General features: G+C 46.4%; 1 protein-coding gene across 3 annotated transcripts; it reads right to left on the reverse strand.

Moving 5' to 3' along the window:
* Positions 1-8: 8 nt before the first annotated feature.
* Positions 9-27945, reverse strand: GEMIN5 (gem nuclear organelle associated protein 5). 3 transcript variants are annotated; one of them, XM_075900600.1, is made up of 29 exons: positions 27733-27858; positions 26976-27096; positions 25922-26076; positions 24058-24239; positions 23028-23179; positions 22678-22794; positions 21745-21877; positions 21203-21365; positions 20374-20586; positions 20042-20127; positions 19288-19382; positions 18670-18806; positions 17471-17544; positions 15779-15960; positions 14838-14977; positions 12599-12770; positions 12114-12332; positions 11651-11764; positions 11043-11171; positions 10130-10225; positions 9694-9831; positions 8940-9087; positions 7941-8060; positions 6878-7088; positions 5346-5603; positions 4712-4874; positions 3140-3692; positions 2677-2773; positions 9-596 (listed from the first exon to the last, which is right to left on the reverse strand). In XM_075900600.1, the coding sequence occupies exons 2-29, from the start codon at positions 27022-27024 to the stop codon at positions 429-431; spliced, it is 4464 nt and encodes a 1487-aa protein (XP_075756715.1). In that variant the 5' UTR covers positions 27025-27096; positions 27733-27858; the 3' UTR covers positions 9-428. The 3 variants fall into 3 exon arrangements, with proteins under 3 accessions (XP_075756715.1, XP_075756714.1, XP_075756713.1); XM_075900599.1 differs by lacking the exon at positions 26976-27096 and having other exon boundaries at positions 22678-22791; positions 27733-27945; XM_075900598.1 differs by lacking the exon at positions 26976-27096 and having other exon boundaries at positions 27733-27945.
* Positions 27946-27947: the final 2 nt, after the last annotated feature.

The following is a 27947-nucleotide window of genomic DNA, read 5'->3' on the forward strand; positions in this document are numbered from 1 at the left end:
GCTTCAAGTTATATTATCACTCTTTAATTAAATAGCAACTGCTACCTTCTATACAGCCAAAATGTTGATGTAGCTGTCTAATTGTTACAGCTGTGTATGTAAATTCAAGGGCTTCTCACATAATTTCTCTTCCCCAAAAGTTAAAAAAACACAACTAATTTAGACAAGATGCTGTGTATAAGACAACGGGTCATAGCTTTCCACTTTTACAAGCACGGTATTGATTAAGGAGCTGTAAGGGGCCATTAGTAACTGACAGGTAGTGAGAGTCTGTATATAAATTTGATTTTTGGGACTCCCGTTTTCTAGAATGAAGCATCTTCCAAAGTATAGTGTCCACAGTCACAGTCCTTCACTTAAAAAAAAGAAAACAGTACAGCCCTGGCGTAGCTGCTGGTAACTCAGGCTGCTGGGCTTGAATATAAACTTCATGTTAAGAACTTCCTGCAGATCTTTTCATAAACTTCAGCTCTGCTGTATTTCCTAAGCAGGTCCAAGGCCTGTTGCTGCAGTTCTGGATTCAGCTCTGTGGGGCACTGGGCTCCAACGTGAAGCAGCACAAGGCCACACTCCAGCACATCTGGGAAAGGGAAGGCCTGCAAAGAGAACCAAAGATGTCACATGCTCTTTCAACAGGGTGGCACAAGCAGGCAGTGTCATTCAGGCAGAGGGAAACCATCTGTGGAAAGCAATACTGCTGACATTGGCACAAACTCTGAAAGAGCCCTTGGGAAAAGCAAGGCTTTTGCTACAGTTTTATGCATTCCCTTTTCTAGTACAGAATGTCTGTGTTTAGCCAAGTTTGTTTCTTCCCCCTTAAGCTTGTGTTCAGTAGAATGGCTGCGCTCTGCTTTTACTGCAGGGTGCAGGAGGCAAGGGGATGAGCACACATGGTTTTAATATCACATTCTCTTCATTCATCATCTGATTTCAGCTGTCATTGCTGAGCCAAGTAAAACCTGGTTACCTGGTAAGCATGCACCTTACCAAAATTCTTACCAGGGTAACCAGTTAACCCACGCTGGGCTGCAGCAGCCTCCCCCTCCGTGTTCTGCCCGCAATCTTGGGATCACTGCTAATCAATTAAGTATTCTGTTTAACTGGTTAACTTTTTAACCAGGATTTTACATCCCAAATTTACACATGCTGTATTACCTGGCAGATGCAAACCTCTCAAGACATCTATATCGATTTATGCACAATGCTGGGGAGGAGCCACTGGTATATATATTAACCAGTGTCATGGGGCAAAGGCTGGACAGAAGTCCTGGAGATGGCAGTTAGGTAGGAGATTGTAGTCCAGGATCTCTCTGGTAGCATTTCCTGAAATGCTGCTAGACAGATAGGCAGAACTGCAGGGTTAAAGTGCAAGGATGAGATGATGTTTGGAGGAGAGATTTAGGGTTATTAGGAACAGAGGAATCTCTGGGGAAAGGAGGAGGAGCCCAGATGGAAAGGGTCCACCTAAACCAAAACAGAACCAAAGTGCTGGCCTGTAATATTGAAAAGGGGAGAGGAGTTTTTAAACTAAGGAGCAGAGGAAAGCTCATAGGTGTGGAAGCCATACACGACCCCAGGGAAGGATTTATTTAAGAGGATACTTTGTTTCTCTTCAGCGCCTACCTGTACTTTTCTCAGCTTTTCTCCTCTCTATTTTTGTAGGATACAATCAGATGAAAGTCCCATCAAAGCTACTAAACCCATGAGATCAGGGACACAACCCCATGCTCTTAGATGTAGGGACACTGACTGCCAGAAGCTAGGACTGGACAACACAGTATGGATCACTCAATAGTTTTCCTGTTCTGTTCATTCCCCCTGAAGCATCTGGCACCGGTACGGTCAGACAGAAGACTGGGCTGGACTGGTCTGACTCGGGATGGCTGGTCTTATGTTGTTACATAATCACCATAGCTAGCGAGGGATATTTTAAAAGCACATGAGAGTCAGCCTGGAGTGTAGTTCAACGTTCTACCTAGTGTGAAGACTCCGCAGAATCATTCTACCTCGACTGAAGAAGCCATTTTTGAGGAGGAAATTACACTGCAATAGTCTACACCACCTCACCCAGCTAAGGAGGCTACTCATGCTGTGTGGCCCAGGAACTTCTCCGAGGTTTAGTGCAAAAAACCTAACCAAGGGGACCATAAACCAACCTTTTCAGTCAGGGTCGGCTTTAGGCCGATTCCCTGGAATGGTGCCCCCCGCCTAAGGGGGCTCCGCTCCCGGGCGCGCGGCGCATGCGCAGTACTCCCCCTGGGCGCGTGGCACATGCACAGGCCCCGCCCCCGGAATCGGGCCCTGCTCTCAGTGCAACCGGTGTGTTGTGACTAGGGCCGACGTAAGGTGCCATGTGTCTAGCACTCATTCTGGACGGCAGCACGGTGGTTTCTCCGGTCATAGGGTAACTCGTCTCTTTAAAGTGGCGCGCACACACAAGCATACCCTGGCAAAAACCAGCGCTTTGCTTCTCTACCTACCTCAGGTAGTGCAGTGATGAAACACCTGAGCAAGCCTAAGACTAGGCTGCTGCTTCCCTGGTACACAGAGAGGGTGTTAACTCCCAGGACTGGAGAGCGCATTAGTAGCATCGCACTTTGGCCAAGAAGCTACCTTATTAGCAAGCACCACACAGGGTCAGCTGACTGACCTGTACTACCCCATCTTACCCCATACCTTTAAATTCTCTGGAAATTCTGCTAATTTCTCGTTTGCCTCTGTTAGCCGTTTCATCAGCTCAGGCAGGGAAACTGGTTCTTTTGCTGCTTCTTTACTGTGGAAAGAAGGTAACACGTGTTACGATAATTGCTTTACTTCTGTATACTGCCCCCTCGGGCAACCTAAGCCAACTCTCAGCAAGTACAACTCTTGAAGGACAAAGGCTAACAAATCATGCACCAAGAGAGAGACAGAAATTCTTGTATCCAGCATGCCCTTTCCATTCTCCCGCCCTTTTAATGCATTGCTTACCTGCACCACATTAAAGCATTTGTGTTTTAAGGGCACTCACTCATCTACAGGAAAGCTTAGGAACGTGGCAGCTCAGTTCAGTGATCTCCAACAATCCTTTGCCATCAGACATGAATTCTTATTTAAGTTAATCTGATCTCCCTCAGTACCTCACTGGTTTGATACCCACCACGGGCTCTGGCTGCTTGGTGGCTCCAGCCCATCCGATTCAAGCTTGATTTCCTGCGTGCCGCCATCTTTTATGCTTTCCTGGAGGTTGTTCCTTTGGTGCTGGCGGATCATGTCGGCCAAAGTCTGCTGGACCTCAGTGACGTCCTTCTGGCTGCTCTGCAAAGCAGCGTGCCCTTCGGAAAGGAGCATTTTACAGCCATTCAACTTCAGCTGCCTCTCCCCCAAATCGCTTACGCTAGCGGTTGAGTTGCTTTCTGTCCTACTGTGATTATGGTCTGCACTGGGGAGGTTTTTTCCCACTGCGGCCGCAGTTTGATTAGCAGTTTCTTCAGAGCAAGAGGCAGCTGAAAGGTCGCTCTGGTCCACAGCTGTCTGCTCACTAGGACACGGCACAGAATCTGGTGCAGCCTGTACCGAGACATGGGAATCCTTGGGGAGGTTCCACCATAGATCATACAGCAACGCATAAGCCACAAAGCCCTCTAAACTTCTGCAAGCCGCCACGCTCTGAATGTTTGTGCTGTCCAGATTGTCCCGCAGGTGATCACAGCCTGAAAGGGGAAAAGTTGTTAAAGGGTTTCTCCAAAACTACACACACAACTGCCCCATGAACCTATTTTGCAAAGGTAGGTGCAAAAGAGCTTTCCGCCCGATTCCCTCTGGAGTTAGCTTTGACATGTAGAGCGCAAGTAGGCATAGCTCCCTAATATTTACAGAGACAACTTCCAACTTTTTTGGAAACTAATTTATACAATAGGAATTGCCACAGCAGATGACTCCTGGGGACCATCTAGCCAGTATTCTGACTCCTGCAGTAATAGATGCTTCAGAGGAAGATGCGAATAAGAGGACAATTATGGAATAACCTGGTCTTGCCTAACTCCATGCAGTTAGTGACTGGTTTACATCTTAAAGGAGAGGCTCTCTCTCTTACAGCAGGGTTTCCCAATTTTATTTAGCCACAGAATCTTTTTAAACTCAGAAGAATTTTGGGAGACCCCCTACAGCTGGGGGAAAATTTGTCAAAAGAAAAAAAAAAAAAAAAACTACCACCATCACACAAAACACCCCAGGAAAATTTGTCGTGCAAAAAAACTGCCACCGGGGGGTGGACCAGGCAGACTTGGGGGCCAAAATGCAGTCATGCATGTCCCATGCGGGCTTTGGAAACGCAGAGTGGCAGCGGGGGAAGGGAGGTGTCTGGTCTCCCGCCGGCTTTCAGAGAAGGAGCCGATGTCTTTGCGCACCAGCTTCTCTGTCTCTTTAAGGGGGGGGGGGGGGGGAGGAGGAAGAGGGAGAGGGAGAGGGAGAATGATCAGGTTCTTGCAGAACCCATACTTTCACTTTGCGGAACCCCGGGGCACCATTCAGGAAACACTGTCTTACAGAATGTTTCTCCCAGCTTGTGCGGATGTCCTGATGAGAACGTCCCCTCCTTCTGAGTTCTAGTAAGATCTAGCAAAGCCCAGCAAGGAGACTCAACTTCATGGAGACCGCGCACTGAAGAACGGTTCACAACAGGACGCGTCACATCTGTTAGCACCCAGCAAAATGAAGAAGGAAAGTTTACCTTTGGGAAGGAGGAGGCGGCAGACCTCTTGCATAAGAGTAAAGTTCCCAGCATCATAGCTGCGGGTCACAGCTCTGAGAAGAGCTTTCACGGCCTCATCCCATGAAGCTGTCTCATGGCTTAGCACTGCTAGGGTCAGGTCGTGGGAGACATGGAACAGGAGCTACAGGAAGCAACAGTCATTGGTAAGAGTTTTGTTGCAAACCACAAAGAGGCGTTCAGGATAATGGAAGTGGAATGTAGTCATATGCAAGACTGGCAGGTTGTCTTCGTCATGAAAGGAACCCACAAGGATCCCTCAAAACACATCATCATTTAACCCCATCAATCCTAACGTATGCCCCACTTAACTCTGCTACAGCGGTTCTCACCCTTTTTGGTCCACAGCTGAACGCAGACCTTTCCACAGACCACCAGCCAAACCACCCAGGATGACAAAATGGGCGCAAAAGGGGGTGGGAAGGTGAGGTCTGGCTTTCATTATGCGATGCTCTCCCCCCTTAGTGGGAAAAATAGCTCAACTGCTGGATCATAAGATCGGGGTTTGTAAAATCCAGGTTCTAGTCTATGACTTCACCCTGTCCCCACCTGCAGAGATGCGAGTGCTGGTACATGCAGGTCCTAGAGAAATTACCTGTTTGGGATGCGTGTTGCTGGTGGCAGGAGGATACTCAATACCCTGCAGCTGCTCAAACACAGCCTTGGCCTGTTCAGCGGTACCCACGCCAAACGCGCTCCGCCACACCTCGCTCACCATCTCCACGAAAGAGCCCTGGGTCCTCACAACCCAGCTGTGGTAACAGGGCAGAAAGCAGCTTTTCCGTTCCGTTGGATTCCTTTCGCTAAGGCATTTGCACAGCAATTCGTTAAGGCAGAAAACTAGTCTTTGTCCCTGCAAGTAAAATGGAAGAGAGTGCTGAGCAGTTGCCAAATCTACTATACATTTGAGAGCGTTTGTGCATCTGTCTGTCTATCCGGGCATCCGTGATTCTGTTTCTCCAAGAACGCCTTCCACACAGTAAGAGCTAGGACCATCCAAGTTGCTTCGTTCCTCTTATCGGCAGGAAAAGCAAGGCCGGGTTTGGCTATGCAAGGAGAATGGGATGTGCCTGGAATGTGCCTCTCAGAAAGCGGAAAGGGAGGGGCTGCTAACAGGCACAGTTACACTGCAGAGTAACCACAGAGGGAGCAGACACACCTGTAAGCCAGTGGGCAGTTAAGACTCCTGTGCTGGGCATGGTGCCCCCATACCTCAGAGCAACAGCCCAATCAACTCCCTTCTACCTCTGGGCCCCAGCTCCGGACAGTGTGGGAGGGAGCCCGGGTGGGAAGTGCTGCCCCCGCCGGCCCAGCAGCATTCCCAGGCCCCTGCCCTGAGCCCCCACCCCCATCCTGACTCCGGTATCACCCCCCGTCGACTCCCTGCCCTGACTCCGGCACCCCCACCCCTGCCCTTAGTCCTCCACTCACCCACCTTCCTCCCCTGACTCCAGCAACTCCCACATTCCCCTGCCCAGACTCCTGCATCCCCCATATCTGCAGCCCCCTGCCCTGAAAGACTGAGCAACACCCGGTAAATCTTCTAGTCTGAAGATAAGAGAAACCGTCTATCCTAGAGAGCAGATTGAACCAATCCGCTTGGCAAGTAAGTTCAGCGAATGCCTGTGCTCCAGGCATAGCTATTGTGGGGTGCTATTTACAGGCCGGATGGGCCCTTATGATCACAGACTGTTCTCCTGCAGAACTCAGGCTAGAGAATGTCACCCATCAACTCCTGCATCACGCCTGGTCTAGGCTAGTGTGTATCTATTAGAAAGATACTGAGCTATGCAAGACAATGCAACAATGGCAACTCGCTATTAAAAGGACAAAAATGTTCTCCCGGGGTCCACTTCTCTCCCTCCCTGTGTTTTGGCATCTCTCCCCCCATCCTGCATTACCTAGCTACCTTAGACTGCAAACCACCCACGACAGGGACCCTTTGCTTATGTCTGCAAAGTGGTACACACACTTAGAGCTGTAGAAATAAACCTCGGGCAATACTTGGTGCTGAGAGAGTTCCAAAGGGAATTTTCAGCGGGACCCTGGCAATACTTGGATGCTGTCCTAATGCAGGGCGCTTGGTTGCCAAGTGGGGTCTGTATCTGCAAGAAACAGCAAACTCACCAATAAGCTTTCCTGTCGCTGAAGGACCTCCTGTGCCCCCACCCAATTCCTGGCAGAGAGCAATTCCTGAGCACATCTGAAAGAAAACGTTGTCGCCAGATCCTTCTCTCCGACTATCTGAGCCAGCTCGGCGGCTGTTTTAAGGGATGCCACATCCCCTTTTTTGGCCAGAACTTTAACTGCATCATAGGGAGAGGTAGCCCCAAGGTAACTAAAGAGAGAGAGAGAGAAACACTAATTAGCAGCAGGTTAGTGTTAAGGTGTGGTTTTTCCACTATGTATTGCAGGAGCCCCAACCTGCACTGCAGGCGTGGTCTCCCTTTCCCCCTTCTTCATTCACAGAACTGTTAGAATCTGCCCTTTCAGAAGATCTATGACAAGTAGGCAGCTGCTGATTCGGTGCAGGACTCCCAAGGGAAAGCCTGACATCATATCACCAGTAGCTTGCTGCGTTCTCTGAAGCAAAACAACTGATGGCATGCACGCCAGGTGCCGCATACACAGGAAATCAAAGATTCCAGGGAAGGAAACTTCAACCTGTCCGTTCCTGTCTAGACAAAGCTTGTGGTGCTTAGATACTCATGAAATCTGTGTAAATACCCAAGAATAGTTACGGTCACCAGAAATCATGGCCTCAGAGACCCTGGATTTATTGACTCATTACAACCCTCTGTAACCCACTAACCCTCTCTCTTTTGTCCGATGACTGAAGCGGTATTAATGCCCACTCCATTTTGAACGGCCTCTTGTGATATGTTAACTCCTTATGCTGAACAATCTGTTCCACCTTGCATTTAACTGGAACATGCCCCAGTGCTTTCGCCTGACCTGCAGAAGAGCCCTGTGGAGCTTGAAATTGTCTTTTTCCACCAACAGCAGTCGGTCCAATAAAAGACATTACCTCACTACCTTGCCTGTCATTCCTCTCTCTGAAAATGTTATGATGGGGGTCCCACAAATCACCAGTTCTCCAAAAATCTCAGCCACTGTGCTCAGAACAGTCTGAGAATGTTCCTTCATTTAGCCAGTAAGACAATGTTTTTCTCTTCCTGCCGGCACCTACCATTTGGCTGCTGTGGAATAATGACCATCTTTTTCCAGTACTGCTGCCCAGCTAGTGTAGAGATCCTTCAGGACTGGATCTTCGGGACGCAACCTGGCCTTGGCAATTACAATCGCTTCCCTGAGGCAGAGAAGAGACACTTTTATGAGAAAAGCCCGTTCAAAATATTACTTGGTTGCACGTAAGGCCACACGCTTCGGCCCACTGTCCACTCCTTTCACAGCAGCAGTCCCCTTTTGAATACCCAGGGAAACTGCCTCAGGGATTTTAAGCTCAAGATTTAGGAGACAATTTCTCACTGGATCAAACTATTAGTTCCATTAATTATGAGATTCCATCTCCCGTGAACTACAAATGACCTGATGCCCCCAAGGAAACCAAAAAATGCTAGCACAGCGCGCTAGCTATGCAATACTGTATGCCTAGGGAGAAAGTTTATTTAAAATTAGGTATCTTGTTAACAGCAGTTAATGGTAATGCAAATATTTCCATTCATTGTTATTTCACCCCACCCTTTTTCATTTAAAAAGGACATAAATTGAAATCTAGTTCAAGTAATAACGAGGTAGCAGTTGTTTCATCTACAACACGTGTCCCTGAGTCCCCCTGCCTACTCCATATAACCGTTTTGTCTATTGCTCTGTTTTGTAAAATGTTTTCTCAATCGCTGTGTCAAAGACTCACCCAAACAACAGAAGAACACTGACTGGCTATACCAGAGAAAAACTGTGACTGACTGAAAGCAAAGCACTGCCAATCCATAAAAGAAAAATTAATATATATTTTCTCTAATGTCTTTCAGTCACACTGATCTTAGGAATTACCTGTACCAAAAGTAGTTACATAAATTCAGACAGCAGTCTGATTTGTAAATTGACTAATTCCTTTAAATACTCCCCTGCAGCTCCCATGCTAGTGCACCAGAGCCCAGAAGTGAAAGCGACAAGTCAGATCACTGCATTTACATTTAAAGCAGCCAAAATGTTCCAGTGTAGTGACCTGTAAAAATGGTTCGTTTTCAGCAGCTCCACAGCCTCATACACTTTGTGAATGGAGAGGAGATGGGAGGCAGCCTTGACGTACTGTTCCTGAAAACACAGCTGTTTTGCGAAAGCTTCAACTGTCCACACCCACGCCTGGTAGCCAGCTGCAATACAGAAGGAAGCACAGCTAAAGACAACTTACACTTAAGAAGGATTCCCTGTAAAATTGACTTCTAAACTGAATGACTTCTACACAGCCCTTTTCTGTCTTAGGATGGCTTAGCGGGTAGCCGTGTTAGTCTGCCACTTAAAAAACAACCAGTAGCCCCGTGGCACCTTAGAGTCTAACATACATATTTATAGGATGGCTTGTTATGTTTTATGCCTGCTAAATGGAGTTACTTACGCAATGGGACAGGGAAAAGGTGTGGAAGTGAAAACGTGGCTAGACAGTACCAAGATCAGAACCTACAAGTTTATTTAAGCAAAAAGCAAGTGACTGCAAGGACAATCACATGCAGAGGAGAATTTGATTTTGTGGAAGTCGATGATGGTCCTGTTTGGGAGGTCGAAAGGAATCATTGGTCATTCTTGCCTCCTCCCCCAACCCCAAAGATCGTCTATGGGAATTTCTTTTGGGTCTGTTTTGTAGCCACATATTATCAGCGACAGTGTTACAGACAGAACCTGCTTCTGGTCCTGCACAGCTATCAGTAGGATACCCTTAACAGCTAACCCCATTTGCTTACATGGTAGCAGAACAAACTTACCCATGGGGGAGACTGCTACTAGCTGGTCTGTCAGCTCTCCCCGCTCAGCAGCTGACTGGAGAATGCCCTTCAGGTCTCCTTTCCACAACATGAGCTGCTGAAACAATTCCGAGTGCCCATTCTCCAAGTGGCTTTTTCCTGGTGGAAATAAACATGCCTCTTGGTTTGGTCCCAGCATGAGTGCGCTGATGTCCTATGCCAGGAGGTACTGCCCAGGGAAAGGGAGTTTACTCAGGGCAAAGAGACTTTCCAAGGCAGCATTTGAGAAGCAAGCACAATGTCTTCATGCAGGCCCCAGGCCTGGCTCCAGCCTGTGCTCTTGCACCCTCCTGGGCATTAAACTCACAAATTAAACAAGATTCATGTTTCTCTCTCTCTGTGGAGGATAATGGAAACACGCAGACATGATTCACACCAGATTCATTACTCTGCTTACCTTCCACCTCCATCATCCTGTACAGTGCAGGTCTATCTGTAAACATCCCCAAGTGAATGTGATCCCCTGAGTCTTGGGCCAAACCTTCATTCAGGCCTACCAGAAAAGAGAGAGAGAGAAAGAGAGAAGTCTACATGCCAGCCAGGGAACAGGAGGTGGAAAGGAGAAAGAATCCATTGTACAATTACACTTTAAGTCCATTGTATAATTACACTCCACTTTACCTTCCAAAATACTTATAGAGGAAAGCTTCTGCTTCCTGTTCTGTACACAAAACAGATCTAATCGATTTTCACATATACGCTACTTTTATGTCCAATATAAAGGTCCTTCAGGATGGAATAAGAATATTTATCCAAACCTAAGTTCAGTTAAAATTTTCTGAGTGTCCTTTGCATCTAAAGAAATCATTGAAGGAACAGACATCTTCCTTCTCACAGCTCAATGAATAGTTGAGTTTTCAAATTCCTATAAATAATAAAATCTGTAACACACACAGACTAGGCTACTAAGAGGGAAGGCCAAAGTCTTGATTTTTCATGCCTATAGGCATAACATTTTATCCCACTCGCACTGTTTAGACACCAGATTAGAACATGCCCGGTATTCCAATCCTCCAGTCTCAAAAAGCAGCCATAATGGCAAGGAGAGTGAAGCCCTATGAGAAGGACAAACCAAGTTTTGTCAGCCATTCCTATGTAATGTCCAAGATTTTCACAAGGCACTGCTTACAATTTCTCTCTGAAATCCATAGTCAGGTGCCTAGATATGGATCCTGGAACCCTATGTTAGGCATCCATTTGTGAAATCTTAGCCTAAATGCTTTTGTGGTGAGTTTGGGGGAAGGGGAGAGGGAGCCCAAGCTGAGCAGAAAGAGAAAGCTGGAACTCTCAGGGCATTACGTGGCCTGTACCTTTGGATCTTAGACACGTAGCCAGCGTCAAGCAGTCTTGATGCAATTCATCTTTCGACCGCTGGTCCATAGATGTGCTGATGGGTAGAATAGATCGAGGTTTTCTCTTCTTCATAGAGGCATCAGGGACTGGAATTAAATTAGTCACATTTTAGTCGCTGTTGCATCAGTCCAGTACTAGCCATAAACACGGCTCTCCCTCCCACGAAGAAACCAACTTACGCAGTAAGAGATAGACATAGTTTCTTTAACAAGTTTCCATCTAAGAACCATAGGCGTCTCCTTTAGGGTATTTCTGCCTTATGAATTCTGATCACTATGCACAAACGAAACATTTTTTCTGCCTCCTGGTTTATACTGAAGATAGTAGCAGTAAGTTCTTAGACATCCATATGCCACGCTAAACAGTCATTTTACCTGGTTGGCAGGTCAGTTAAATCAAAAGTAGTTTGAACTAATGTGATAAATAGTTCTGAAAACTCTCTCTCTCCAGATACCGCATAGCTGGTGTAATATTAATATGGGAAGCTGCTCTCAATGAATGGTAGGTACATCTGGTCCCTTAACTTCAAACTGTGTCATCACACTTGTGCGTGAAATGTACTAACCTGGTTTCTCTTTAGGGTGATCCTTTTTCCCAGGAGTGGTTTTATGGTTCATGAAAGGTTTTGGCACGTCAAACACAGAACAAACCCGTGGATGCAAAGGGGGTTCCTTGGGAACTGTGGGAAACGAAGGAAAGAAACAAGAAGCTATGGACAAATCCAAGATGTTAAAAGACAAAGTGTCAAGATTTAAAAACAGTAAGTGCTTGGTTGAGCAGCTTTGTTTCCAGTGTAAGTTTAACTTCTTGTCGCCTGAAGTATTAGCTGATCAGTGATCTAGAGAATCTGCTCCAAGTTTGGTCAAGGGACAAACTGCACTCTGGCTGATTCCAGGACTGTCTGAGAGGGGCATGAAGTCACCCTCCCTTCTTCAGCTGTACCAGGCACATCCAAGAATCTGGTCCATGACAATGATCTCAATTTAGCTCTTCAGGCTACTAAAGACAATCTTGGGACTAGTAATTACCCGCTAGAGAGATCTTATCAGAAAACTCCTGCGATTCCTTTTCTTCCTCGTGGTCTGATATTCCATTCTCATCTAACAAGCTGTCTACAATCTCGTCTCCATTCACTGTGTCGCTCACATCCTGCTTTGCAGGAACCTTCCCCATGGGCTTTTTCTTCTTCTTAGCTTTGGGCTTGGGTTGAGAGCTCCTTTTTTTCTCCAGGTCTATGCTCTTTTTACCTGGAAAAGATTGCAATAATTATATCTGTGAGAGAAAGAGCATCTGCCCAGATATTAGCATGTCACCTCTGGAGATCAGAGCTCCATTTTGGATTAAATTCCTAGACTATAAACACCGGAGGTCTCCTTTACTTCTGAGCTTGATCCTGAACACTGAGGTTCTGCCTAAGATTTGAATTTAGAGCAAACATTACCATTGTTTCATTGCTGCTATTCCTACACCTCACACCTCCCCCGTACAGAATTCTCTGCTCAGGGATACTGACCTTGAGGGGGCCGTGTATACTCCTGCTTTGAGGTTAGCCATTTATGAACACAAAAGTCATCTGCTCCTGTATAAACAGAATCTGGATCCACTGGTGACCACTGAACACATAGCAGCCGACCCCGGTGCCCTCGATAATTACACAGTGGCTCCTCCTTCAGAACATCCCACACCTGAATACAAAAGTTCTTTTTAGAGAAACTAAATATCTAAACAAGTCTGATACTCCTCTAATGTTCTGCAACACCATCTTCACCTACCACTAGCACCAGTGAGAGGATTCTATAGGAGTCTAGTCTATTTCAAGAACCAGTAACCCAAACCCAACTTACATGGAGATGCAGAATAGTCCCTTTTCTTGCCACTGTTAACAACTGTACATTTATGGAACATCTTTCATCCTAGAGCCTCAAAAGGGCTGATGAAAGACCCAATGAACTGAGCCTGTGAATCAGTTTACCATTACTGAAATGCAGTCACTTATGGAGTTAATACAGAAATTGTTAAGCACTGCCCAGAAATATCGTACAACAAAATATCCTTTGATATGAAAAAACTAGAACTGAGGAGTTCTCTAATGGAGATGATGTTCAAATATGGGATTCTAAAATACGAATGTTTAACAAAATTGTTATTTATCGCATGGGCACGTAACATGTTGTAGTTAATCTTTAAGGCATCGTGATGATTATTTTCTTACTACAGAAGCGGCATAGTGTGAATATTTTCACATACTTAAGTTGTGCAGTACTGGCCAATAAGATGACAGTGACAAATTCTGCATTTCTGGTGCAGAACTTCTATGGAGCTGGTTGGGAACTGTTCAATAAATATTTTTCTCAGAGGAAAGTGCAGTTCCCATGTAGTTCATTTTCCATAAAAAAAAAAATTCAGGTTTGCAAAAAATGTTTGAAAATGTAAACAAAATATTTCATTTGGGGTCAACCTGACACATATCGAAACATTTTCGTTTAACTTTGATATTTAATATGCAATTGACAGCAGTTTCCCCTCTGGCCAAACTGCCACAATGCATCATGGGAGCTGTAGTTTGGCCAGGGAGTGCAGCCCAGAGGAAGTTGGGAACTACAGTTCCAAAAAAGGCACAACAGCAGCTCACGAGAACAAGATTAATATCGATTCAAACGAAAATGAATATTTCCATGTGGGTCAACAAACTGAAATGCCTCTGATGTGGAATGCTGAAATGTCTAGTGTCTACATTTCCCAATCAATGTTTTTAGAACTTTTCACTCCACTGAAAAATGTTGGTATTTTGACTTTTTGTCCCAATTTGCAAAGAAAACAAATGTAAAAATATCAGTATTTCTTGTGGGATGGAAATTACAAGGTTCAGCGCAGTTCTCTGCATTGTCATTCTATCCAATTATTTCAGTACCAAAGGCATCATCAGGAAGTCCTTTCTATTTTTCCTGTTGCATTTTCTCCTCCAGCCAAAAGCACATGTAAGAATGGTCACCCAAGCAGACCAATGGACCAGTTAGCCCAGTATCCAATAGTTGCTAGTGCCGGATGCTTCAGAGGAAATGAACAGAAAAAAAGGGCAATTAGCACTCAATCCATTCCCAGTCATCCAATCCTAGCGTCTGGCAGTGAGAAGTTTACAGATATCCAGACTGCAGGTTTGTATCCATAATCGCCATTGATGGACCCATCCACCATGAATATATTGAATTCTTTTTGAACCATGTTGTAGTTTTGGCTTTCCCAACATCCCTGGCAATGAATTACACAGGTTGACTGTGAGTTGTGAAAAAAAAAAAGTTGCCTATTAATTTCTTCATTAGGTAACCATCGTCTTTGTGTTATGTGACGGGATAAGCAACATTTCTTTATCTACTTTCTCCACACCATTCATCTTGGGTGCTGCTAAAGAAGCAAAGAAGTCTATCACTTTACAATTTTACCCAGCAGATTTCTGCATTCCCAGTTGCTAGACTTACAGTGATTGCCATTAAAGGCTTCATCTCTCACTCTGCAGAAGCAGGAAGTAGGTACTGTTTGGAAAGAGGTGCTGACAGAAAGGTAGGGGGAAAAAACCCACACTCTTCTTTTTGGCAGGTTTCTATAGCAGAGAAGTTTTCAGCAATACCACAGTTTATCTGGCAAAGGAGTCATTCCCAAATACTCTGCTGTCAACTCAGTTTAAAATAAAATGCAGAGGAAGGAGGATTGGAAAGCAAAAAAAAGTGCAATAATACATGGTCCCACATCCATACCTGTGCCGTGCCATCATAGCAAGCAGATACTAATCTCCCCTCATGGTGTGGGCTCCAAGACAGACTGGTGATTTTAGCCGTGTGTCCCACCAAAGTTCGAAAAGGCTCTGTTATTGTCACAGGAGTTTTTGAAGGGCTCTCTGAAAGCAAGCAATTGAGGTCAGATAAGACAGAGGACAAATCACTCCAGTGGAAGGGAAATTGTCATATCAGGCCACATTTGCAGTTGGCAAGGAGCCTTGGGACATGTCTTTGTCTGAGCAAAGCAGTGGACAAAACTGAGGTGCAGATGCACCTGAACCCAGTGTACTGAAAGCCTGGCTTACAAAGTCCAACAATGCAGCTTATACTGTATGCAGCATGTTGCTTTATCAGCTACCTCTGTCAAGAGTTTTGGGAGAGGGTGCACACAAAGGACTTGAAGCAAAATAGTTGCCTTCTATTGGTGGCATTCCCAACATATCATCACACTAAATCACAGTTCATTATTTCACAGATTTCTCTACCTTTTTTCCCCCCACATATTTCAAGACACAAGCAATAGGCAACTTTTCCAGAGGACAGACACAAGCGCGGAGCCCCCTTTGTAGCAGAGGAGCACACTGCTCCTCAACGGAGCCTTGCCGCTCCTCATGCTGGCCTGGGAAGGATCCCTGAGCAGATACAAGGCACTTCTCCCCATTCAGGGTTGGGCATGGAGTCCTTGCCAGAGCCCCAAGCCCTGCTGCCTTTGTGGGTAAGCGAACATGGGAATGGGACCCAAAACAAATACATTATTGTTAAAAGGGAGAGGAAAAGGACAAAAATAATCTCCTTTCAGAGTCAAGGAGTGAAACGCAGTAGCAGAACTACTGGGGGGGGGGAAAGAAACGGGACAATCACATTCCTGCAACATCTAGGGCATGGAGTCTTTGCCAACAGTCCTAAGCCCCCGCAGTTACCTATGACGCTCTTTAGGTTATGGACGTAAATGACGGCATTGATCGAGCCTGATGCTATCATGTAGCTCAGCTCTGGCTGTGTCCCATGCTCATGATGCCAGCGAATAGCATTAATCAGTTTATGATGTTGCTGGATGGTGCAGAGCAATTTCAGGTTAGGAGCCTGAAATATTTCAATTGATCTGAAATGAAAACAAACGAAGAACATAACATGAGAAATTCACAGGTTAGTGAAAGCTGGGATTTGCTACAGGATATATAACTCAACCCTAACATGGATATTCTATTGTTAGTGCATATTAACAGAGTATAGTGACAGAACGTGGGTTGGAGTGGTTCAAGAAATTAATGAGATTTTCACCTCCAAAAACAGGCTCCAATTCTGGTTTCTGTCACAGGTGAAAAACAGCCTCCTAAATGTTACTGGTCACTTGTAAAAATTAACAGCATGGTAGGTTATGTGCACTCATAAGGGGCCTGGGTCTGGGATGATAAAGAATATTACCAATGAGAACTGAGGTGCACTGGCACAGCCATGTTGGAAGTCCCTGCCTCTGTAACAATATGGCTTTTCTGTAGCCATGCTGGAAGGCCTGTGATAGGCCTGAACCAAAGCTGCCTTCTGTAGCCAGACTGAAGAGTAGCAGCCATTACTGTAAGGCCTGGAGTCACATACTCAGTGTTTCATCTAAATTGTATTACAAAGTGTCACACCAGGCTGTGAGGAGGGGACTTTGCCCTGATCGCTCCCCCACTGTCACCAGATAAAGAAACAGATCTCAAGATGGGTAAAGAAAACTTAAGGAACACCATTCTGTCTGGCAAGAAACTGCTTCTCAATAGAGAATGTTGTGGAGTCCTCATCCTATGACACTTTCCTATTGTTTGACTGTGTGATCTCTGTCTGGTTTGTAACTGTTTCTGTCTACTGTATAATTAATTTTGCTAGGTGTAAATCAATTAAGGTGGTGGGGTATGATTAGTTAGGTAATTTTGTTATGATTATTAAAATTATACTAAAATAATTGGTTAAGGTATAGCTAAGCAAGACTCAAGTTTCATTTTATAAACTGGGGTTCAAGAAGGAGAAGACGACGACAATCAGAAGTAACAGAAGGAAGAAAAGACTGGAAGAGGACCGGGGGAGAGAGGGGAGGACCTGGAAAAGAAGAACTGACCTCCGAGACACAGCCTAAGACCAAAGAGACTGATACTGCCTGGCCAACAAGGGAAGTCTGCCTGCCTTTATCAGGATTGGTGAGCATGACACCGTGTGCTTAGCATGTGCATTGTGCTTGTTTGAGAATTGTCAATAAATAGAGGGAGGCTCTTTCAATGGCGAAAGATCCTGCCAACCCACAGGTTGTTACACCCCAAACCCTAGGAATTGGGTAAGGGTGGGTGTGTAAATTCACAGGGTTGCACCTTGAGCCTTAGGAACTGGGTAAAGGTGTGTGTCCCTATAGTGTGAAAGGGACAGAGAAATTTGTGCGAGTAACACCTCCAGCATAACTTGTAGAGCTAACTTTTCCACTGCTTCAGAACAAGAAATTCTTCCTCCCTCAATCACACTGATAGGGCTGAAGGTCAGAGACAAATCAGAGCAATCACTATGCTGACTTCAGGTGAATTAATCAGCTGTTGACTGCATATATGATGTTAGCATTGACCTAGATCTTAAAGAAAACATACCCATCTTCATTTCCAAGAGCCAAGAATTTGCCATCTGGTTTCCAGCTGATCTCCGTGCGTGCAGGCAATTTGTACTAAAGAAAGAAAACATACAAAGGAAAAAACACAGAACTGTTAGCAGTTAACTGCTGCAAAGCCTAAACTCTTTCCATTCAGAAGTACAAGAGAATTAAACGAGTAATCAGAGTTTGCAATTAGAAAAGTCCATGAAATGAGAATCCTCAATGTTTGATTTAAGATGCTTGTTGTTTCCTGTCAGGCATGGATTTCCCCCCTTTCAACTCGAATGATGCTTTTGTTCAGAATGACTCAACCAGAACCTCAGATGGTGTGTGTTAGCAAAGCTCAAGGAAGTCAATGGAGCTCTGCTGATTTATTAGCCCACCAATTATTAGTAATTAGTGATTACTTCTTTGTTTGCCAAGACATGATTAACCGCCCCTCTTCCCAAGTCTGATCAAAGCATACTTTGCTCCAGCTGCAGTATGGTTTGAGATGGACTTCTCCACACTGCCTAGAACTTTCTAATAGGTCCAATGTTCAGAACTATGAACTAGGAGCATGTTGAGTTCTCAGGTGGCTGCTCTACATTCACTCAAGATGTGATCTCATCCAAGATTTTCAGTCCTGCCATTTGCGTCTCTATAAACCTCTCCCTCAATGTACAAAAAAATTAAATGCAAAAATGACACTACAGTGTGGTCTGAATACAGGACCTAAAACTAAAAGCTTCATGTTTTAATCCCAGAGCTATGCTTCAAGGGCTTTGTCTTGGTTTCTTGACCTGCAGAATGGTGCTAAGGATACTAGTGTGCTAACTTCACAGGGGCATTGGAGATTTAATTAAATATCCCACCTGCTTTGAAGATGAAAAGAGCAATAAGAACTAAGTTCAGAGAAGTACTGGACTGTCTTTAAACACAAGATACATTTAATCTCAGTTGAGCTTTCATAGAAAAATCAATTATTTTTCTGTTTTTGTAATTGGTGACAGCTTTATTGCGAAAGACCTGCCATCTTGCCTTAATAAGAGAGAAAGAACTTTTTCAGGGACAAAAATCTAGGTAGAGGCTTTAAATGTCTCTGAAGTGCATCTAGAAAGGCTGAGGACTTCAGAGGTTAGAAAAGAAAAACCACAGGGAAGGACCGTTACCATGCAAGTCATTTTTACTCTGTGACCCATAAAGAATTACACTCACCTTGATGGAATTGGTGTCTCTGATGACTTTGTTGATGTCATTTGCCTCTCCACTGAACTTCCAAGGGTTATGTTGTAAGACAATACCTTCCCCCGCACAGCTGTATAATGTTACCGAGGGCCTGTCACCATCGCCTCCTATACAACAGAGATAAAAGCTAAATACAGCCTTTTTCTACATAGGCTTATGTAGGACTAATTGCTCCTAGCCAAAATACAACCTCTGATTTAGAGTCATGTGATTTGGCAGTAAGAGACTCTCTTGCTATAACCCATTAAAAGGGCCACCTTCAATACTAGAAGTACACCTCTGCTAACATACTGACGGTGCACGAGTTTTACCTCCCTCTACTGGCTGACCCTGAGGAAAATTAAGAGCTTATTTAACAAGGGTCAAGTCAGTTGCTCCTTTAGTTCAAGTGGTTCAGGCTGGTGAGTTTGGTGCTGAAGGTCCCAGGTTGATCTTCAATGCCACTATTGGTTCATTCCTTCTTGAGAAGGAATCCGTTAAAATATCTCCCAGGGCACAGCCCTCATACCCAATGCACAGGGCCAATATGCCATATCCTCATCCTCTGCAAATGAAGACTATTTGCTACAGCATGGTTCCAAGACTCACCGAAGGAGAGAGGGGGAGTGGGAGGTCCCCAGGCTAACGTGTACACAGTCTTCTTGTGATAGGTGCTGGAGATCTGAGGCGGCCTGTTTTTGATGCTGGATAGGGAGAGCAAAAGAAGTCAGATTTCAGTGAGGTGCAGTGAACATCCCCAGCCAAGTCTTGGATATAGAAGAAGCTCAAAGCCCAGTGGCCCTGGGCGAAAACTGACAAGCAGCAATTCAACAGGCCAAACCCCAGAAATGCAACCAGCAGCACGCCTCACAACTACATCCTCTGCTAAACTACCTGCTACAGCGAAGGCTATAGCAGGACTTTCCTTGTACGCCACATTTGCACATAGCTTCCCAGAAAGTTCTTCTGGCTGACATTTTCTATGCCTGGGCTCCACCTTTTGGTGACATTTGGTCAGGCAACTGGAGCAAACGTACATCTGGAGCTAGCAGGCACCGCGCAAATCCATCCAACTATGCCTTGTGGCTATTTGTAATTTAATCCTACTCTGAACAATAGCTTGTCTATTCAGAAGGACACAGCACTGGAGAAGAGGGACAATATACGCAACACCTTGGCAGGGATGCCGATTATCTTTATCTAATGCTATTGAGTGCATGCAATGGAAAAATCAGCATTAGAAGCATCACAGAAGTGAGAAGTTGAAGTTTTCATGCATTTAGAAGGGTCCATTAGTTCAATCACTATAGCAACTATAATTTGCTCATCAAAACACTGATCAACTTGAGAACTAGTTTCTTACTTGCTGGAGTAGGTGTCATACACGCCAACTTTTCCATCATCCGTTCCAAAGGCTAAGCAGCCTTCTTTAGTCGGATGCCAGGATAACTGCAATCAACACAGTAATATAAGGTCAAACAACCATACGGCTAATTCCTATCCCCTAGTGCAATTTTCCAGAGGTTAAGAGAGGAAGGAACGAGATATGGGTCTCTGCTCAAGAGAGGTGATGGCTACGAGCTGGAAGCATAAAGTGGCTATCCTTGCAGAGAGAACATAGGAACAACTGCCCTGATCTGTGACAAACAGGAGAACACAAAATGCAAGAGAAAAGTGAACAGGAAGTGCACTCACAGCTGTGACCTTGGATTTAATCCCCTGCCACAATGTTTTCACATCGTAAGTATTGCTCATAGACAATGTGTTCCACACTCGGATCATGCTGTCCCCAACACCTATGGCAAGGCAGCCTGTGTCCACAGGGGAGAAGGCCAGGCTGTAGACAAAGCCCCCGAGAGAGGGCAGAGTCCAGGAGCAATCTAAAGTCGTCAGGTCCCAACACTTTACCTGGAGAAAGTTGGGAAACAAGGATCAGCAAGGGTATCAGTCAGGAACATAACGGTAATAAAAAGAACATGAGCAAGATAGGTGCCAAAAGAGTCAAATTCAAAACTCGACAAAGAACGCCTGGTTTCCCCTCCTGAGGGGCGCACAACATAAAGACCCCTCTTTTATCAGGTGGGAGAGTGGCCCATTCATTAAAGGCAAACAGACCATACAGATAAATGAATTTAGCCCCATTAGCCTTCTCCAAATTCAGACTTTAACCCCTTTAAGAAAGGCACCCATCAAGACAGCACTGTAAAAGTATCTAGGCTCTACAAAGCCATATTTTACAGCACTAACATACATGTCTTTAACAGGGAAACTGGGTCTTGTTTAACTAAGAAGAGTGCTGTATAACAATAAGAAGAATTGGACATGTCACACCGTTAAAGCCCAAAGGGAGAGATTAATCAACATTACTGTAATTAAACTCCGAGCTTGTAAGTCAACAAGAAAATATACAAAGTATCCCCGCTCAACCCAATTCTTAGGAGCAAAATTTGGAATATTTGGATTTAGCTGAAATGAATGGTCTCACATATTGCTGTACTATGGTAAGAGGACAAATAGTTCTTACATCCCTGTCCATCGAAATGGAAAGAAGTAGCTCTCTCCCGAGCGCCTGCACTGAACATAAATTGAACACAATCCTTGTGTGATTTTGCCCTTCTGAAGAAGATCCCAGAAGTGTCCACTTGCGCTTCCCAGATTGGCTCAAATCCCATAGCAGCAGCTCACCTCTGTGAAAGGAAAGCACACACTTTCATTTTCCTCTGCACAAGAAACAGCGGCACGCACCCCCTCCCTGCCCCAACTCATGTCAAATCAAAGTCAGAGTGAATCCCACAGCTTTTCCCCTTCAGGGATCACATGGACAAACATGTAATCACTAGAATCATTTGCAGTGATCTATAGACTTAGATCTTTGAACAAGTCCCAAGAAACAGATGTTACAGTCTCAAGTTAACCCTCACAATAAGGCCAAAATCCTTTCCCCACCCCAGTTCCAATATCAGAAGTGCCTTCTTCCCCAGCACACAGAAGGCAGAGTTTCCTACTCAATGATTTTTTGGCTAGCAACTAAAACGTCCAAGTCTGCAGAATGTAAAACCTACTTACCCAAAGCAGCTGGATACAATCTCTGTGGGATGACCACAGGGCCAATGAACAGTCAGCCAAATGCGCTCTTTAATGGCAGGGTCAATACCTCCACTTCTTCTCTTCAGTGTGGGCAACTTCAGGGTCATCACCCCTAGAGAACAAAGAGATTCATTAGAATTTGGCCACTCTGCACAAAACAGTCCTCTGAGCAGCTGACAGGTCTTGATAACATGAAGTCTCATTCCCATGTGTCCTTTCAACTAATTTTTAACAATTTCCCAGTATGCCAGTACCTAACCCAGTGGTCCCCAACGCGGTGCCCGCCGGGGGTTTCAGCGGGTGCACAGAAATCATCTGGGCTGGCCCTGCCCCCGGCGCGCGGCACATGCATGGTGCCAGCTCCAGGCGCGGGACGCATGGGCGGCCCCTTCCCTGGGCGCGCGGCCCATGCGCGGTGCCGGCCCGGGGTGCATTGCTGGCCCCCGCCCCCGGGCGCGCGCGTGGCCCCGCCCCCGGGCGCCCGGCAGCCACGCAACGTTGGGGACCACTGACCTAACCCCTTGCTTTCAACATCTATAGTGTACTCTGAGGGCTCCTCTGTACTCTCCATTAAATTCTTGGAATCATTCTAGTAATGGTCAGAGCCTCCATTCCCCAAAACTGGTCAGGATTTCTTTACTTCCAGTAAAACGTGTTCTATGATGTGGAAGAGGATGCTCCTTCCGCCACTTACTCCAGCCCTGGATGGCCAGCCCAGGAAGCTAAGCATCTAGGCTGACACTAAAACATGGGGATCAGGCACACTGGGGCCATGATCATATATGAGCCTCTAGGCACTATTAACATACAAATGAATCATCGTATTTCCGAGCTAGTAGGCGAGCAGACAAGAAGTGTACTTATTCCACACGCGCTGACTTGATTTCCTCTGGAAAGGTCCATTGGACTTACCTCTGCCTCGAGCACAGCTCCAGATTCGGATGGTTTGATCTTTGCTTCCTGAGGCCAGGTAACAGCCTTTCATTAGAGCTGCCTCCTGCATTAGCTCTCCATTTGGAACCTCACCTTCTTCCAAGGAAAACATTAAACGGTGTTGAAATGATAGCCATTTGAAAAATGCACAGCAATGTAAACATTAACAACTGCCAATACACTGCCCTGTGTCAGATAAACTTCCTTTTCAAACCTGGCTCCCTTAGATCAGCTAGTGCATTTTTATTAATAAAATATGGAACTTATCTGGCTCCTAGCTGCACAATGACATGAACTACAAAACACTTTAAAAGCACCTATTTATTTACCTTGAAGCTCTTCCTGCCGACTGTACAACACTTCTTCACCAGACACAGGACACCACGCCAGGGAGTGAATTTCATCATCATGGCCTCGTAGTCTGTAAAGAACTTCTCTTTTCCTGCTGATGTCGATTATAACCACCATGCCATCTTTATAGCTACGAACAAATGTTTACATTCATGGAGAGATGCTCGGATTCCCAAATCAACACACAGAGACAGACTCTTAGTGGGTGCAAAGCAGCACAGCTCCATTTAAAGGAGCTATACCAAATGAGGATCTGACAAATGCACAGCTGGACACCAGTCTGGCTTACCTGTGGATTAGCCCAGTTAAAACAGATACTAGTATTATAAGAATGTGTTTAGGCTTTACGGAATGCTTGTAGGATGCTGAATGTATTAATCCTACTCATCATCTCTGCACCACTTCCTATAAAGCTACATTGTAAACCTCCGTAACTGTGTAACTCCCCAAAGAAGAAAAGAAGCATTATTGTAAAATGCTTGCTGTGTACACAAGATACCCCACTGAAGACAAACAAGGCATTGTACAGCATTAAGGGTCTGAGACCTTGTTGACTGCATGTCTCATTCCCTCCAGGAAGGAGAGGCCTGTGAATGAACTCATCCCATCAGTTTGGATTCTGGACTGAAGGGGATAAAAATCCCTGGCAAGAAGAAACCAGTCTGGATTCTGAGAGTCAAAGACTCTTAAATAAAAGCAAGAGATCTCCATGCTGCTTGATAAGGATCAGCTCTAAAGGACATACCGAGCACATAGGAGCTTACATCAGCTTTTTAAATCATGCACTAACTCTTCCTGTTTTAACCTTGCAGTATACAAGTACCATAAATGTCATTTTGGGGGTTGTTAGAGGTAACTATGTCATACACCATGGTTAAATCATCCTTTAAGGCAAAAAAACCCTAACTACTGAACCCTCTGAAAGAATAAACCTAATTGTATTACAGGCAAAACACGCGGTATCTACCTTGCAAAATAAAAGAGAGCCATAAGGTCACTAGTACTTACCCTATGGCCACCAAGTTCTCATGATGCGGGGAACAAGTTAGACAGAATATAGTTCTGGGCTCTGGGAAGAACTGCTGGCTGTCGTTTCTGTTATACCAATAACAAATGACTATCCCTTTCTCATCACCGGACACCACCAAATCTTTCACGTGGGATGACCAATGCAATGCTGAGATCGTATTCTGAAAAAACAGAATGCAGGCTAATCAAGGAGGTCTAGTCAAGCTGTGTCTCTAAGTTTGTTTTGTAGACCCTTTGTCTAAAGGAATAATTTACAAACACACAATAGCAGGAAGCACATGGGTCAGTCTGCTTAAGCAGCTAGAAGGCAGAAGCATGTAGATCAGTTTTCAACTTGTGGTCTGCAGACCCCTTAAGGGTCTACAGAATAAGATTTTCAAAAGGGTCCATACCCTCATTTGAAAATGTTTAGGGGTCCACAAATTAAAAAAAAAGAGTGAAACCCACTGACGTTGACTACTGTAGATAATACTGTGAGAGGACGATCCTTACTGCACAGGTTTAATTTCTAAAGTCAAAATGGCCAAGAACTTAAAAACTGGATGATAACAGACTGTGAATCCCAGTGATAATTCAACCAGGTGAAATTCAACCAGGTGAAATTCTAAACAAAAAGTACTTTCAAACAGGATTGTAGCTGTTTCATTACTTCACACTGATTCTTCAGACATTCTAGGCTTTGCAGTGACACACACAGTGACAATCCTGGAATCTTATTACATAGATTTTTTTTTTAAATCTACCTAGAAATCAGAATGAGAGAGACCTCTTGATTTTGGTATTAGGTTATTTCACATACTGAAGTACAATTACAGATACAGGCAGTTCCGGGTTATGTACAAGATAGGGACTGTAGGTTTGTTCTTAAGTTGAATCTGTATGTAAGTCGGAACTGGCGTCCAGATTCAGCCGCTGCTGAAACTGACCGCCAGTTCAGACTTACATACAGAATCAACTTAAGAACCCCAGGCGTCCCCAAGTCAGCTGCTGCTGAAACTAATCAGAAGCTGATTCCAGGAAGCCCGGGGCAGAGCAACTCTGCCTCGGGCTTCCTGTTGTCAGTGCTGGTCAGCAACCCAGCAGCACCCCATCTGCTCTGCCCCAGGGTCCAAAACAAAAGCCTGGTCTGCTGGGGGGGGGGAGGGCACACTAGCTCCCCCCCCCCCCAGCAGACCAGGGACACGGGGAGCAGAGCCGCAGCGGGGTGCCGCGCCTCTGAGGCTTTGCTCTGGCAAAGTCTCAGAGGTGCGGGACCCCGCAGCGGCTGCAGCTTCAGTCCCGGTGCCTGTGGTCTGCTGGGGACGGTCCCCAGCAGACCACAGGCACCGGGACTGAAGCGGCAGCAGCGGCGGTTCCCCGCGCTTCTGAGGCTTTGCTCTAGCAAAGCCTCAGAAGCGCGGGAACCCGCCCGGTGCCCCTGGTCTGCTGGAGACGGTCTCCAGCAGACCAGGGGCACCGGAGCAGCTTACGAACGGGGCTTTCTCGCCCCGGAGCTCGCAGGTAGCAATCCGCCACCTCGACCTCCGGGGCGAGAAAGCCCCGTTCGTAAGTGCGAGTCGGATCTGCGTAAGTCGGGGACTGCCTGTACAGCAAAACATACAGTGCCTCTGCTATTTCCAATAAGAAAGGCAAATTAGGTCACTTAAATGAGTTTTTAAACAAATGCAGCTTTCAAAGATCTATTCTACAGTTTCAGTTTGCAAATTGGACCATGGATCTCTTTTGGTTTCTAGCGATTTGACAGGCATTGAGAAATTAGTGCAACTCTGTCTTGACCTAAGAAAAGATTTTGGAACCTTGTTTTAGAGATTTTTTTCACAGGCACAGTGGTTGGCTACTATACCTGATGCAGTGTATGCTCAGTCACAAGAGTCAGCTTCTGCGTATCCCAGATTTTCACAGTTCCGTCATCAGAGCTGCTGGCACAGAAGTTGCTTTCACCAGGATAGTGACAAAACGTGAAACCAGAAACCCTTTCTGTATGGCCTACCAGTTCCCCTACAATTACAAAAGCAAAAGACTTACACACAACACTTTCTAGCTTCAGAAACACAAATGTTTTTCTAAATTTAGACAAAAATATTTTTGATAGAGTGTCTAAGACTAAGTTTACACTTGAATTTTACTGCATTGCAACTGTCTGGATCAGGGGTGTGAGAAAACACCTATTCCCTCCCCCACTCCAGCACAACAAGTTACAGCACTGTAAAGCACCTCTGTAAACGGAGCTACAGCGCTGGGAGCCATGCTGTTAGCTATGACCCTAGTGGAGGTGGTTTACCTAGAGCAGGGCTACTCAACACGTGGCCCGTTTGTGGTGTGGTTTGGGTTTACGTGGGGCTCGACACACAGCCTGCGGGTGGGATCCTTTGAACATGGCCTCCACCGGGAACACGCACTACAATGACGAGTCAATATAATGGTCTTCTGTTGCTATGTGTTTTAGTAGTTACATTCCTGGACTGTCATTGCTCATTAAAAGTGCTGTCATATGCAGGGCTCGCCGAACCACGGTGCTGATTGCTCAAACCCAGCTCTTCCGGGGGCAAGTAGATTGTATTATTTGTCAAGCCTTGGTCATATGGGTGGAAATGGGGTAAATATTGCATTTTATGAATAGCAGCAGAACTGACTTTAATGGGGCCTGCGTGTAGTGTAGTCTTGCCTTAATCTTTGTATTCATGCCCGTCAGTGTGAAAGAAGCTATTTGCATGCATATGCAAAGTATCATTTTGGCCCCCCGGGGCTCCCAAAGTTGAGTAGCCCTGCCCTAGTGCACTGAGAGAGCTCTTAGGGCTCCGCCTGCAGCTACACTTCAGCACTAAAGTGCTGCCCTCAGCTGCACTTTAAACTTTCTAGTGTAGACAAAGCCTGCGTCAGAATAGCCAACCCATCACCTCTCTCAGAATCAGGCTGATTGTGAGAGCTCTGCAACAGGTCCCACATTAGTTGGGAGATCGCGGCTGCGGGCTGGTTTCTCACAGCGGGGTCTCACATCCCATGCACTTCAACACACTCCTACACCGAATTAAAAGCAATAACCAGCACACTCGGAGGGGGGGAGGCAGTTTCACTGCAGTACAGACCCCCCCCAGCTCGGCCTGGCCCCGGCTGAGTCACCCCACGTGCGGGACAGACCCGCGGGCGCAGGCACAGAGCGGGCTGGAGCAAAACGGGCGCGAGGCACATTTACACTGGGGCGAAGCGGGGCCCCCCGGGGGAGCCCTGCGGAGGCCGAGGGCGCTTTAGCCTCCCGCCCGAGCATGGACCGGGGAGCAGCCGAGCCCTGCAGCCGCCCACGGTGCCCGGGCTCCGCGGTGGGGCGCGTGGCTACTGCAAGGCGGGGGGGAGGAGAGTACCGCGTGCTCCCTGCCCCAGGCTCTCGGGGCCCGTGCTCGTTCTCGGGACCGCGGGGGGGACGGGACCGCGCGCTCCTTGCCCTCAGGCTCTCGGGGGGGGGGGGCCGCGCGCTCCTTGCCCTCAGGCTCTCGGGGGGGGGGGGAGGACCGCGCGCTCCTTGCCCTCAGGCTCTCGGGGGGGGGGGGAGGACCGCGCGCTCCTTGCCCCCAGGCTCTCGGGGGGGGGGGAAGGACCGCGCGCTCCTTGCCCTCAGGCTCTCGGGGGGGGGGGGAGGCGGGTCCCGCCGGGGGCTACCGTGGAAGGCGGGCGCGGCGCCGATCTCCAGCAGGTAGACGCTGTTCCGGGCCCCGAAGCCGAAGAGGCGGCCGGCCCCGCAGGTGTCGCTGCAGCGGCCGCAGTACCAGTTGGGGGAGGCGGGCAGGACCCGCTCCGCCGCCATGGCCCCCGCGCCTCAGCCCCTCCAGGCGCCGCGCCCGCCGGAGGCACCGTTACCAGGCGCTGCCGCCAAG

The sequence above is a fragment of the Pelodiscus sinensis genome, chromosome 17 (genome assembly GCF_049634645.1).
Source record: "Pelodiscus sinensis isolate JC-2024 chromosome 17, ASM4963464v1, whole genome shotgun sequence".
In the NCBI taxonomy this organism is placed as follows: Eukaryota; Metazoa; Chordata; order Testudines; family Trionychidae; genus Pelodiscus; species Pelodiscus sinensis.